The sequence below is a fragment of the Ovis canadensis genome, chromosome 20, assembly GCF_042477335.2.
Source record: "Ovis canadensis isolate MfBH-ARS-UI-01 breed Bighorn chromosome 20, ARS-UI_OviCan_v2, whole genome shotgun sequence".
Taxonomy (NCBI): domain Eukaryota; kingdom Metazoa; phylum Chordata; class Mammalia; order Artiodactyla; family Bovidae; genus Ovis; species Ovis canadensis.
In genome coordinates this window covers 27669403-27683060 of record NC_091264.1, presented here as the reverse complement: position 1 = coordinate 27683060, position 13658 = coordinate 27669403, and the positions used below count along the sequence as shown (strand labels likewise).

The window sequence follows — 13658 nt, the reverse complement described above, 5'->3', positions numbered from 1 at the left end:
TTTATTTTGAATAACATATCTTATAGCTAATTTGCTTATTTGTAACAATCATTAAACATTAAATATTATACTTACCATCTAAAAAGGAAAGGTATCTGTTGATGGTTTCAATGAAAATGTGTTTTTCAGATTCTCCTTGCTGGGACTGGTTTAAAGCACCCCAATTATTTGTTGCAAGAATAGCTGGTAGAAATATATTTGCCAGCATATTTCTAATCCCAACTAGCAGTCCTTCTGATGCATCCAGAACAGTAAATAGCACTTCCTGAAAGGATAATGTTCAAAGGTTATTTTATATGCTGGTCCCATTAAGAACTGAAAACCAAAATCTATTTTTACATCGCAATAAGTATAGATAATACATCTTATAAACTATTAGGAAAACTTAAGTGGTGAATATTAGGGTTCTAAAATCAATAAATTTATATTCTGCCTGCATTTAACCATTCAGACGCTTGCACATCAAACAAACATTTTTTTCCCTGGTGCTTTAAATTCTGCCTAGGGAAGAAGTTATGGCCTGGAGCATACACAATGTGAGGGAAATGAAATTAAGCCTCCTGCAGAAAGAAAGTTCTAGGTTGACAGTTGCTGTGTCTATGAAAAGGAGACCAGAAAACTGTCAGCGCAAAGACAGAACAATGAAACTAGCCTTCTGCTCAGAAATTTGACACAAAAAAACCGCTGGTGAAAGGGTACAAACTTTCAGTTGTAAGATGACTAGGTTCTGGGGATATAATGTACAACATGGTGACTATGTTAACAATGTGCCATGCTAAGTTACTTCAGTCATGTCCGACTCTCTGCAACCCTATGGACCATAGCCCACCAGGCTCCTCTGTCCATGGGATTCTCTAGGCAAGAACACTCAAGTGGGTTGCCATGCCCTCCTCCAGGGGATCTTCCCGACCCCAGGATCAAACCAGAGTCTCCTGTGGCTCCTGCATTGGCAGACAGGTTCGTTATCACTAGCACCACCTGGGAAGCCCCACAGTCAACAATCAGTTTCGTTCAGTCACTCCAGTCATGTCCAACTCTTTGCAACCCCATGGACTGCAGCATATCAGGCTTCCCCGCCCATCGCCAACTCCCGGAGCTTGCTCAAACTCATGTCCATCGAGTCGGTGATGCCATCCAACCATTCCATTCTCTGTTCCATTCTCCTTCTGCCTTCAATCTTGCCCAGCATCAGGGTCTTTTCCAGTGAGTTGGTTCTTCACATCAGGTGGCCAAAGTATTAGAGTTTCAGCTTCAGCATCAATCCTTCCAATGAATATTCAGGACTGATCTCCTTTAGGATGAACTGGTTTGATCTCCTTGCAGTCCAAGGGACTCTCAAGAGTCTTCTCCAACACCACAGTTCAAAAGCATAAATTACCATATCATATATTTGAAAGCTGCTGGGACATCCCCGGCAGTCCAGTTGTTAAGACTTCACCTTCTAATGCAGGGGATGCAATCTTTGATTGGGGAGCTAAGAACCCACATACCTTTTAGGCAAAACACCAAAACATAAAACAGAAGCAATATTGTAATAAGTGCAATAAAGAGTTTAAAAATGGTCCACATCAAAAAAAAAAACTTAGAAAAAAGTTGCTAAGGGAGTAGATCTTAAATATCATTACCAAAAAAGAAAAGTAGTTAATTATATGAAGTTAATGCTGTGCTGGTAATCATCTCACAATGTATTAAATAAATTATTTGCATACCTTAAATTTACATAGTGTTATATGTCAATTGTATCACAATAAAGCTGGCAAAAATATTTAACTATATATTTGAAAAAAAGTAAACATACTTCCTGAATATTTTTAGTATTTATAGGGATATCGTTGCGACAGCGAACAAAAAATACACACTGTCCTTTTAGTTTCTCCGGGGCTGCGTTGTCTACATACAATCTCATCATTTTTGCCCCTTTGGTTGCTCCAGCAATAGTTCGACCACATTCTGAAAACAAAAGTCAGAAATTAACATATCACATAACTGATTAAATGTGATAAATTTCTGTGATTCTTACACTGGTGTTCCTTGCCTCACTTTATTATAAGAACTTTTCAATATGATTGTGGGATAAAATTTTTTGCCTACAAAAAGATGTTAGTAATTGCAAATTTTAACATTGCCACCTCCGCAGGTGCCTTTCCCTGAGCTCTGCACTTTGCTCCTTCCGGCCTGGCCTCAGGCAGGGCCTTCATGCAAACTCTTCTGCCATCCCATTGTCCACCTTCTACCTCCCTAACCCTTGCTAATCTTACATATTTTAGCCAGAATGCCACCTCTCGGGGAAACCTTCAGTGACTCCGCTAAGAAGATCCTGTCCCCTGCTAAATATTCTCACAGCACCCAACTTATATGAAATCCTTCCTTGAGCTAATTTCAATGAAAACTTATCATTTAATTAGGTATCTATCTTCAGTGTTTGAAGATTCTTGAGAGTCCCTCGGACTGCAAGGAGATTAAACCGGTCAATCCTAAAAGAAATCAACCCTGAATAGTCACTGGAAAGACTGATGCTAGAGGTGAAGCTCCAATACCTTGGCCATTTGATGTGAAGAGCCAACTCATTAGAAAAGACCCAGATGCTGGGAAAGATTCAGGACAGGAGGAGAAGGGAGAGATGGAGGATGAGATGGTCAGATAGCATCATTGACTCAATGATTCTGAGCAAATTCTGGGAGATAATGAAGGACAGGGAAGCCTGCTGTGCTGCAGTCCACAGGGTTTCAAAGAGTCAGACACGACTGAGCAACTGAACAACAACAACAAGATGAAAACAGAAGAACGTTATCAAGTGTTCTATTTTACAGTGCAAACTTTAAAAGAGATAGGAGTTTGGAGGATAGTGATGGACATGGTTTGGAAAACTCTAGGAAGGCTCTGAAGAAAAGAGAATGCATGAAGTGATCCCAAAGAAGGGTAGTATTTGTCTAGGTGGAGAGAAGGGCATTCAGAGAGAGTCAGGATAGAGAGTGGAGAAAGGGGCACAGAAATGACTCTGGTATGAACAGAGAACAATGAAGACTGACTTAGAGGGAGCAGCAAGTTCTGGTTAAGAGGAGACTGCTGCTGCTAAGTCACATCAGTCGTGTCCAACTCTGTGTGACCCCACAAATAGCAGCCCACCAGGCTCCCGTCCATGGGATTCTCCAGGCAAGAAGACTGGAGTGGGTTGCCATTTTCTTCTCCAGTGCATGAAAGTAAAAAATGAAAGTGAAAGTGAAGTCGTGTCTGACTCTTCGAGACCCCATGGACTGTAGCCTGCCAGGCTCCTCCATCCATGGGATTTCCCAAGCAAGAGTACTGGAGTGGGGTGCCATTGCCTTCTCCCAAGAGAAGACTAGGAGGTGCAACTAAGCAAGTACTGTGTGTCCAGCTTATGACAGGCCTTGGTGCAATAAATGAAGAGTTTGGGCCTAATAAAAGGTTTACTTACCAAGAATAAGTACTGTAGACTTCAGAGAGGGCATCTGACAACAGATACTATTTTTGGATCTAGAATCCAGAGACGGGCATGAGATATGAGCCTAGTTTAAAGGCAGCAGAGGAGGAAAGCAAGAAAGAACCAATAGAGGGGACACAGTGAAGGTAAAATCCACAGGATTTATAAGATAAGTAGCCTAAGAGCAAAGGATGGGCCATGTACCTACTTATTAAGACAAAAGTTTACCAACCTGGTAAAGTAGCAATTCTTTTTGGAATAATGTGGAAAGCACGGAAAGCCAGATATTCCAACTACAGCTGCAGCAGACACAGGATGCTCGCCTAGGACCATAGGGAGCAACGGCTGTGCTTTCAGGTGGTTTCCTGACTATTTCTGGTCATCTGACAACATGTGTACAGAATGGCTCTCTACCTGTTTCAGGGAAAAGGCTATTAAACCCTAGTGAAAATGTATATTTGCAGGGGAAGTCAATGACTTTTATAAGGATGTTTTCTTCTTCAATCATTATGGTAATCCTGTAAGCTCCTGATAATTTCCTTTATAAACATAGGATTGTCTATGTATAAGAGAAAAGATATGCTACATTTTCACATTCATTCATGAACAGCTGGCACATTACCCTTGTAGAACATACTTACCAAGACCAGGTACATCTCCTTCTTGGTACAAAAATTTCAGTGTCTTACAACCATCTTTCATAAAAAAGAAAGTAAATGGGTCCAGCTGTTAAGTAAACGAGAAATGACTTGTTTAGTGGCTAAGTCATGTCCAACTCTTTTGTGGCCCCATGGACTGTAGCCTACCAGGCTCCTCTGTCCATGGGATTTCCCAGGCAAGAATACTGGAATGGGTTGCCATTTCCTTCTCCAGGGGATCTTCTCCAACCAGGGATCAAACCCAGGTCTCCAGCATTCCAGGCAGATTCTTTATCACTTAGCCACCTGGGGAAGCCCAATAAAATGACTAGGAAACTATAATAAAATAAACCAACAGAGGAAAACCAGTAAGACCTCAAAGCTTGTAAGAGTGGGCACGGGGGAACAGCAGGAAGCAGGCTGAAAGGAGGAGCTGGGGGACAGGGACTGCTCGGGAGAACACGGCCAGAAACAAGGCCAAGGAGGGAAGGATCAGGCTTCTTCCCCCTATTCCCTCCAGTCTCTTACTGGTGCCTCCCAGAGGCTGAGCCACATGGAAGCAAGAGAGCAAGGGCACGTGGTAGATTCCAGAAAGGTCATCTTTCAGGTAACAGAACAGTAAAAGAGAATGGATCTGAAAGCCAACAAATGAACCACCACACCTGTTCTTCATACACCCAGTTTCCTAAACCACACAACAAAACGTACCATCCCCTGATCCTTATTCCTTCTGCTTCCTCATGCATCCACTAACCCTGATGCCAATCTACTATAAGTCCTGGCTTTGAACATGTAATGAAATAAACACTCTAATCTCTCCCAGATTGTGACATTTGTCTCCATTCCTGGCTGTATGATCTTCCTTCCACTGTGGCTTTGCAGCTTACAAGGAACTCTTAAGGAAACACCTTTCTTGGCCTGAATTTTCCCTTAATCCTAGATTTCCCATTTCTTGCTACCTTAGCAGTATCTGACCTGGTCCATGATAGTCTTAAGGAATCACTTAACCACATAAACCCAAATCCAAGACATACCCCTGGAATGACAAGTGGAATGGTTTGCAGCCACCAGGCACTCCAGCATGCTAGCCAGTGAGAAAAACTTCCTCCAAGCAGAAAATGCCAGTCAAGAAAACCAGGGGGCAAATATCAATACTTAAGGGTGATAGTATCACCTCTGTAGGCATCCATCTCCCAAGTCCTAGCATCAGTCCTCCTCTGAAGGCACTGCCTAGTCCCAATGTCTATGCCTAAAACTTCTGCAGAGCTACTGGGATTCCAATTATGAAGTCAACCAACTATGTGGCCTTACAAATTCCAGGTGAAACAAGGTTGATCACCTGTATAGTTTCCTCCCTAACCAAGCACAGGAATGGTTCTTGGGACAGGCCTGAAGCCTGCGCCATCTAAGAAACACTTTTTTTAGAAATTTGCCTTTCCTTCATCTCTTGGTCATCTGCTCAGTGATGAGTACAGGGCTGTTTCGTGTTACTTTCTTCTACTAGGAGAACAGGCAGACACACAAACAGAGTTGTCAGAGGAGCCAAAATAGTAAGGAAAGGCGGCCAGGAGAGATTGAAACAAATGGTGGCTCAGCGGTAAAGAATCCACCTGTCAATGCAGGAAACACAGATTCCATCCCTGATCCAGGAAGATCCCACATGTGTTGGAGCAACTAAGCCTGTGCTCTAGAGCCTAGGAGCTGCAACTGTTGAACCCACATGCTGCAACTCTGAAGCCCACGCTCCCTAGAGCCCATGTTCCACAAGAGAAGTCACTGCAGTGAGAAGCCCACACACTCTAACTAGACTGTATACCCTACTCTACACAACCAGAGAAAAGCCCACTCAGAACAAAGACCCAGCACAGCCATAAATAACTAATTTTTTAAAAGCAATACAAACAAACAAAACAGCTTGAGAATGGCAAAGAGAATCCTATTGCCATTGGGTGGTATGACCCATAGCCAGTACAGATTTCAGAATTTGTGGGGCCCAGTATAAAATGAAAATGCAGAACCAAATGTTTAAAAATTATTAATAATTTCAAGATGGCAATAGGAGATCATTAATCCAAGCGCAAGGCCCTTCAGCACAGGGGCTTACTCAGCTAACAGCCTGCATGCCTTTAAAGCCATCTTTGGCCACATCCACATTCCCACATGGAACTTTGGTGACCTGAGAAACTGTGACTTTCACTGATCCTAGACTTGATGACAAGCTCAAGCAGTTAACAGTAATTTTATTGAAAATTAAGTTAGGACTTCCCTGGTGCCACAGTGGATAAGAATCTGCCTACCAATGCAGGAGGCACAGATTCAATCCTTGGTCCAGGAGGATTCCATATGCCATGGAGCAACTAGGCCTGTGTGCCACAGCTACTGAGTCCTCGCTCTAGAGCCTGAGATCCATAACTACTGAGCCTGTGCGCTGCAACTACTGAAACCCACGAGCCTAGAGCGCATGCTCCACAGCAAGAGACGCTGATATAACAAGAAGCCCGCAGACCACAATGTGTAGCCCTCACTCACCACAACTAGAGAAAGCCTGTACAAAGCAACAAAGACCCAAAGCAGCCAAAAATAAATAAAAATAAATATTTTTAAAAGAGAATCAATGTCGATAAGGAATTTACAACAAAAAGTATCAAATTGTTTTAAAAGAAAATTAATTTAGAACCTGAGCTATAAGGAAGCTATAACACTGCTTCTGGGAACTGCTATGAAAGTCACAGTTTATCATATATTACTATAATTAGGGTGACCATATATAGTAAATTCATCATCCAAAATTGGGACCGTTTTTGGAGTGAAAAGAGGAACTGTTAATAATTATGCCAGAAAAGTAGGCAGTAGGGTGTCCCTGGCATGCAGAGATACATGGGAACCACCTCACTGTTTTCCAGTATATTCATGCAACAGTCACTGAGCCCTGGCTCTATTTTTGCAGTTTGTTTTTCTATCCAAATAATTTTCACTTGTAGGTTATATAAGCTGTACTTTTAAAATATCACTCTACCTGTGCTTTACTGTTCTTCTTAACTTCTGAAGCCATTCTGAATTAGAATCTTAGCTCAATTCTAGTTGCCAACTCTTTTCCTTCCTTCCTTCCTCCACACCGGTAGGCCAAACTAGAAATATCATCCAGTTGGCTATAATTACATAAAATAAAGCTTCCTCTCTAATCAGGTAAATTCCAACCACCTCTTTCTAAATGTTTTGTTGTTCACAATGATCCATGTTTCTTAAATCAATCACTCCTCTAAAAGCAGCTAAAAGAGAATGAGAAGACTCAGACTTACAGACGGGCAATCCAAAATTAATTCTTCAACAGTTACTATGTCCAGGCCAAGCTTTTCTGACAGAACTTCAAATATATATTTGTAGGAAGGGTCAATTTTCATTTTTCGGTTTTCTCTTGCATCTCTATATCTTGCCTAAAGAATGAAAACCACAGGTAAAAATTAAAAATGCAATTATTAAGAAAAATCACCAAAACGTTTCATTTGAGATAAAACTGACACATATGAAAAACATAAGCAAAACCTGTCTCTCTTTTAATGTTTCCTGTAGATTTGGAATGCCACTCATACTTCGGCGATATTTGGATGATCTCCGGGAAGACTGAGAGAGCACATCAGAAAGCATTGACTGGGCCATTCGCGGTGCAGGCCTGGGTCGCACCCTGCCTGGTTCCAACTCATCATCATCTGGCATAACTATCCTTTCATCAGAAGGAAAGAGATTCAAATAATCACTTAAAGAGGAAGTAGGGCCTTTCTCGGAAAGAGAGCCTGTATCTCCCTCAGACACCGCTTCTCGAAGGGTTGGGGCCTCCTCGCTGGAAGGAGGAGGAGGAGTCTCTTCTTCTGCAGGGGGCGGAGCCTCATCTCCTGGATCTGGAGGAGCAACCTCTTCTGAACCAGGAGGCGCTGGTTCTCCGGACGAGGGAGGGGCATCTTCTTCCGGAGGGGGTGGGGGGTCGCCTTCCTCAGCGCTCATGTTATCCAGTCCTTCCACCAGCAGAGCACTTTAAAACTTCAAAACCTAGGATGATAAAAGGTTTCCTTTTAAAACTATTCAAAAAGTTGAGCGCGATATGTTAATTTGTTACTACCCTTGAAGCTAGACAGGTGAACAAAATTATGTATTTCTCCCTACTGCATTATCTAAAGAAACTAAGTTTATGGGGCTAGGGAGAGAATTTTTTTAAGTGAGACAGCATACACACACACACACACACACACACACACACACGTATACACACACATCTGTCTAGGGGCTTTTTCAAACTGTGTAAGTGCTTCTCCTGATCATGATATGACCCTAGGGTACATACCCCATTCCCAGTGGAATCTAGTTCAGTTCAGTTCAGTCGCTCAGTCGTGTCCGATTCTTTGCAACCGCATGAATCACAGGCACGCCAGGCCTCCCTGTCCATCACCAACTCCCGGAGTTCACTCAAACTCACTTCCATTGAGTCGGTGATGCCATCCAGCCATCTCATCCTCTGTCGTCCCCTTTTCCTCCTGCCCCCAGTCCCTCCCAGCATCAGAGTCTTTTCCAATGAGTCAACTCTTCCCATGAGGTGGCCAAAGTACTGGAGTTTCAGCTTTAGCATCATTCCTTCCAAAGAATACCCAGGGCTGATCTCCTTTAGAATGGACTGGTTGGATCTCCTTGCAGTCCAAGGGACTCTCAAGAGTCTTCTCCAACACCACAGTTCAAAAGCATCAATTCTTTGGCGCTCAGCTTTCTTCACGGTCCAAGTCTCACATCCATACGTGACTACTGAAAAAACCATAGCCTTGACTAGACAGACCTTTGTTGGCAAAGTAATGTCTCTGCTTTGAATATACTATCTAGGTTGGTCATAACTTTTCTTCCAAGGAGTAAGTGTCTTTTAATTTCATGGCTGCAGTCACCATCTGCCCTGATTTTGGAGCCCAAAAAGATAAAGTCTGACACTGTTTCCACTGTTTCCCCATCTATTTGCCATGAAGTGATGGGACCAGATGCCATGATCTTTGTTTTCTGAATGTTGAGCTTTAAGCCAACTTTTTCACTCTCCTTTTTCACTTTCATCAAGAGGCTTTTTAGTTCCTCTTCACTTTCTACTATAAGGGTGGTGTCATCTGCATATCTGAGGTTATTGATATTTCTCCCAGCAAGAGGAGGGAAAAAAATCAAATTTAGGACAATAATCAAATCTCCATCAAAATAAACAGGCATTCGGAATAAGGCTAAGATTCTAACTCTCACAGAATAAGAGTGAATAATTAAAGAGCAAAAAAAAAAAACAGATTACAAAGCAGCTACTTCAAAAGAAGATAAAGAAGCTTTCTAGTGAGAAATTCTGAAGTCACTGGTGCAGACCTGGCCTAAGTGAGATGGTGCTTCATATGAAGGGACACCAGCAGCCCCTCATCAGACACAGAGATTACCTATAATCTGCACCCAACATCTGCCCTCTCCAGGTTTTCCAAAGCACCCATAAACAGCTGAAATTTTCTTTGATATACTACTTTGGTCTATTCCAGAACAGAAAGATCCACACTGACCTTTCAGCTGCCAGGCAACCTGTTGACCCACCAACATCCAAGATGTACAAATAAGAACTCAAACTGCCTGAAGTTTTTGCTTAATTTTTTTTCTCATCTCTCTCTCTCCTCTCTTATGGATCCTGTTTTTTGTCTTTGATTTTTGGCCACAGTCTAAGGTCTGGGCTTCCCTGGTGGCCCAGACGGTAAAGAATCTGCTTGCAATGCAGGAAATCAGGGATCCATCTCTGGGTTAGGAAGATCCCCTGAAGAAGGGAATGGCAACCTACTCCAATATTCCTACCTGGGAAATCTTATGCAGAGAGGAGCCTGGCAGGCTACAGACCATGGGGTCGCAAAGAGTCTGACACAACTGAGTGACTAACATACACACACACACACACACACACACACACACAATCTAAGGTCTAGCTTCTTCACACTAGAGGAAATTTGCTTAGGCAGTGACTACTTAGATGTCTGTGAATTACTATTGGACACAACAAAGATATACAATACCCAGGGGTTGTGTGTGCATTACAATCTTACACTTGAAACTGGCCTATAGGAGAAAGTTGTGCTATCTATAATATGTCAAGATCAAGCATGATGATACATACTAGTGAAGTCATATCAACTACCTGTCACTCTGAATAAATTTTTGCTTTTGAATTCTACAAAATAATTCATTTTACTTGGTAAGAGAATCATGCCTTCTTTCAAAGGGTATCAACAGGTATTGTTGTCGAGTTTCTGAAACCAAAGCAAAATTTAATTTCAATAAATGGTAAAGTATGTGTACTGATTGAGTTCAGTGGGGCTGGAGAGCATCTCTATAGGCAATCAAGGCTCTTTCTAGAGACATACAGTAATTTGAGCCAGTATAGAGATACCATTATGTAAGCCATGAAAGAAAGGCTAAAATTGAAATATATTTTGCTTAAAAAATCAAGGAAGGATTCAACAAATCTTAATAAGGTTCCCATCTAAAAATTACTACTATTTCTTAAGTGTTGGCACAGATTAAATTTTCAGAAAATTTTGTTACTTAAAGATTCCAGATAGTTAAGATTCATGACACATAATTTTAGAACTAGAAAATAAGTGTTAGAAATCATCTAGCTTAATTTTCCCTTTTTACTGATAATGAAACTAAGATCCAGAGAAGTTACAGGTCTTATCCAATTACACAGCCAAGAATGATCTTTCTAATGAGGGAAGTAAACACATCAACACTTATAATTTCACTAGAACCAGCCAAAGTGTGCACAAAAATCTATAGTGTCAAAAGAGAAAGTGCAGGAGGAAAATCCCTAAAAATGAGCTGTCATTTAAGACAAGTCTTGGTAGGATACATATGAGTTCCAAGCAGAAGACTGAAGTTGCTGTAGTCGTTGAGCCGCTAAGTCATGTCAGACTCTTTTGTGACTATAACTCGCACTCCTCTGTCCATGGGATTCTCCAGGCAAGAATACTGGAGTGGGGTGCCATTCCCTTCTCCAGGGCATCTTCTTGACCCAGGGATTGAACTTGAGTTTCCTGCTTGGCACGCAGATTCTTTACCACTGAGCCACCAGGGAAGCCCAGAGAAGACTGGGGAGGTAATATTAATTGCCAGCAAGTAAATCCCAGTTTCTGTGCTTGCTGAGACATAGAACTGTGGTTGATAAATATATATGGAGAGAGAATGTAAATAATATGAATTTTAATACACTTAATATATTTAATACTCAATATATATATTTGATGAAAATTGACATTATAATAATCATCGTCTAGACATAAAAAATGGAGTTGGGCTGACATTGAGGACCTGGTCTCAGACACATCCCCAAACCACTGAGAACTTGAATTTTATCTGAATTGTATCAAAGTGAAGGACACCACGAACCATTTTCAAAACAGCAGCTGCTGGCAGCTGCAACCTTATAGTCTCAAGGTTTCCCCTTGTACTTAACTATGCAACCATTTCAGATCCCAACAAATCCTTAAAGCACCCTTACTTCTTGCCAGTTTCAACTATTATTCTTGATAAACCATTCATGTAATTTAACTGTAAACTTGTGATTTTTGCCTTTTTAAGCCTCCTTCATTTTGGAGTCCTGCATAATACAATTCAAGTGCTTTTTGAATCTGTGTCTCTCAGGCTGCAGTCCTAACAAACCCCAAATAAACACCTTTTAATTTCCATCAGGTCTCTGTTTCTCAAATTTTGGTTAACATAGAGTGTTGTGTGTGTGTGTGTGTGTGTGTGTGTATGTGTCTACATACACATATGTAGATCTATACCATGTATGCATGCATGCTAAGGAGCTTCAGTCGTGTCCTACTATTTGCGACCCTATGGACCATAGCCTGCCAGGCTCCTCTGTCCATGGGATTCTCTGGCAAGAATATTGGAGTGGGTTGCCAGTGGGTTGCTATGCACTCCTCCAGGGGATCTTCTTGACCCACAGTTCAAACCCAAGTCTCTTGGATCTCCTGCATTGGCAGGTGAGTTCTTTACCACTAGCACCAGCTAGGAAGCCCAATACATAGCACAGTCATACATATTTTGAACATTTTTTCTAACACTAGTAAACTCAATTTATTTCAGGCTTTCAACACTTACTTTCTGCTAAGATGATAGATTTCACTTCTTTTAAAAAGAAAATGACCAGAGAGAACAAGATGGCGGAGGACTAGGTGGACATGGAGGACATCTCTCTCCTCAGATACATCAGGAATACACCTTCAGACACAGAAGTGCACGCAGAACACCAGCTGAGAGTGGACAGGAGTACCTGACCAGCGGAAAAGAACATGTGCTGCTAAGCTGCTAAGTCCCTTCAGTCATGTCCGACTCTGTGCGACCCCATAGACGGCAGCTCACCAGGCTCCACCATCCCTGGTATTCTCCAGCCAAGAACACTGGAGTGGGTTGCCATTTCCTTCTCCAATGCATGAAAGTGAAAAGTGAAAGTGATGTTGCTCAGCTGTGTCTGACTCTTAGCAACCCCATGGACTGCAGCCCACCAGGCTCCTCCGTCCATGGGATTGTCCAGACAAGAGTACTGGAGTGGGCTGCCATTGCCTTCTCCAAAAGAACATATAGACCCATGCAAAACTTGGTAGGATGAAGGAACTAGGGAGAAAACCAGGAGTGTTAGTAGGACTGGACCTTCCCACAAAGGGTGGAGGAACTGAATCAGGGGTTCCACCCCCACACTGGGACAATTGTCTGAGTCAGAGGAGAAACATTTAAGGATGAGACTGAAACAGGTGATCTGTGGCAGCCTAAATGGAATGAGAATCAGACAGTCCTTGCCTCAATCTTACATACCCCAGACAGGGACGCAGATCCCCTGTAAGGGGCAGCAGCTGGGAGCTGGAGTTCAGGGATTGTGGAGCAATCCCAGGGTGAGGGCTGCCGTTGATGGTGGAGAGGGAGATCGATGGGATGTGAGGGAGGAGACTGTGGTGGGAAATGACTGTGGAGGAAAGCCAGGCAGCCAAGGAAGCAAGGCGATACTGCTGAGTCACGCAGCAGGTGGAGCCATCGCCATAGCCTCTCTCCCTCTACAAGTCAGCACTGGCAGCTGAACAGCATAGAGAGGCTGGCCTATCAAATGCCTGACACACTGAACTACAGACCCGGACCCCACCCAGGGTGCCCCTTTAAGTGCCTGATGGGCCAATCTACAGAGTAGGACCCCAGCCAGGGGGGCCCCTCTATGTGCCTGACACATGGAACAACAGAGGACCCCAGGCAAGGGAGCTTGCTAAGTGCCGGAAAGGGCAGAGCTACAGAGAAAGAGTGGCCAAAGAGGCCTTCTGATCACCAGCTACATGAGGCTTGAAAAAAGACTCTGATGGGGCCAGAACTCCTGCAGCAGAGGCAGTCCATGTCCCTGCACACTTGGCGCCGCCAGGGTCCCCACAAGCCAAGCAGCTGTGCCACCTTCACGCTCAACTCTCACTGGGGCAGAGCTGCCATGGGCAAAAAAAGTCTTGCGTCTATGCGTGCAGAGTTGCTTCAGTCCTGTCTGACTCTTTGCGATC

General features: G+C 42.9%; 1 protein-coding gene across 1 annotated transcript in view; it reads right to left on the bottom strand.

The window, feature by feature from the left end:
• DNAH8 (dynein axonemal heavy chain 8) overlaps positions 1-13658 on the bottom strand; it is a 335116-nt gene that overhangs the window by 308482 nt on the left and 12976 nt on the right. Inside the window, exons 2-6 of the mRNA XM_069564262.1 lie at positions 7624-8124; positions 7380-7514; positions 4084-4168; positions 1799-1950; positions 76-265 (exon numbers count right to left, since the gene is read on the bottom strand). Coding sequence (XP_069420363.1) covers positions 76-265; positions 1799-1950; positions 4084-4168; positions 7380-7514; positions 7624-8079 — 1018 coding nt within the window. The 5' untranslated portion in view covers positions 8080-8124. The remainder of the gene's footprint in view (positions 1-75; positions 266-1798; positions 1951-4083; positions 4169-7379; positions 7515-7623; positions 8125-13658) is intronic.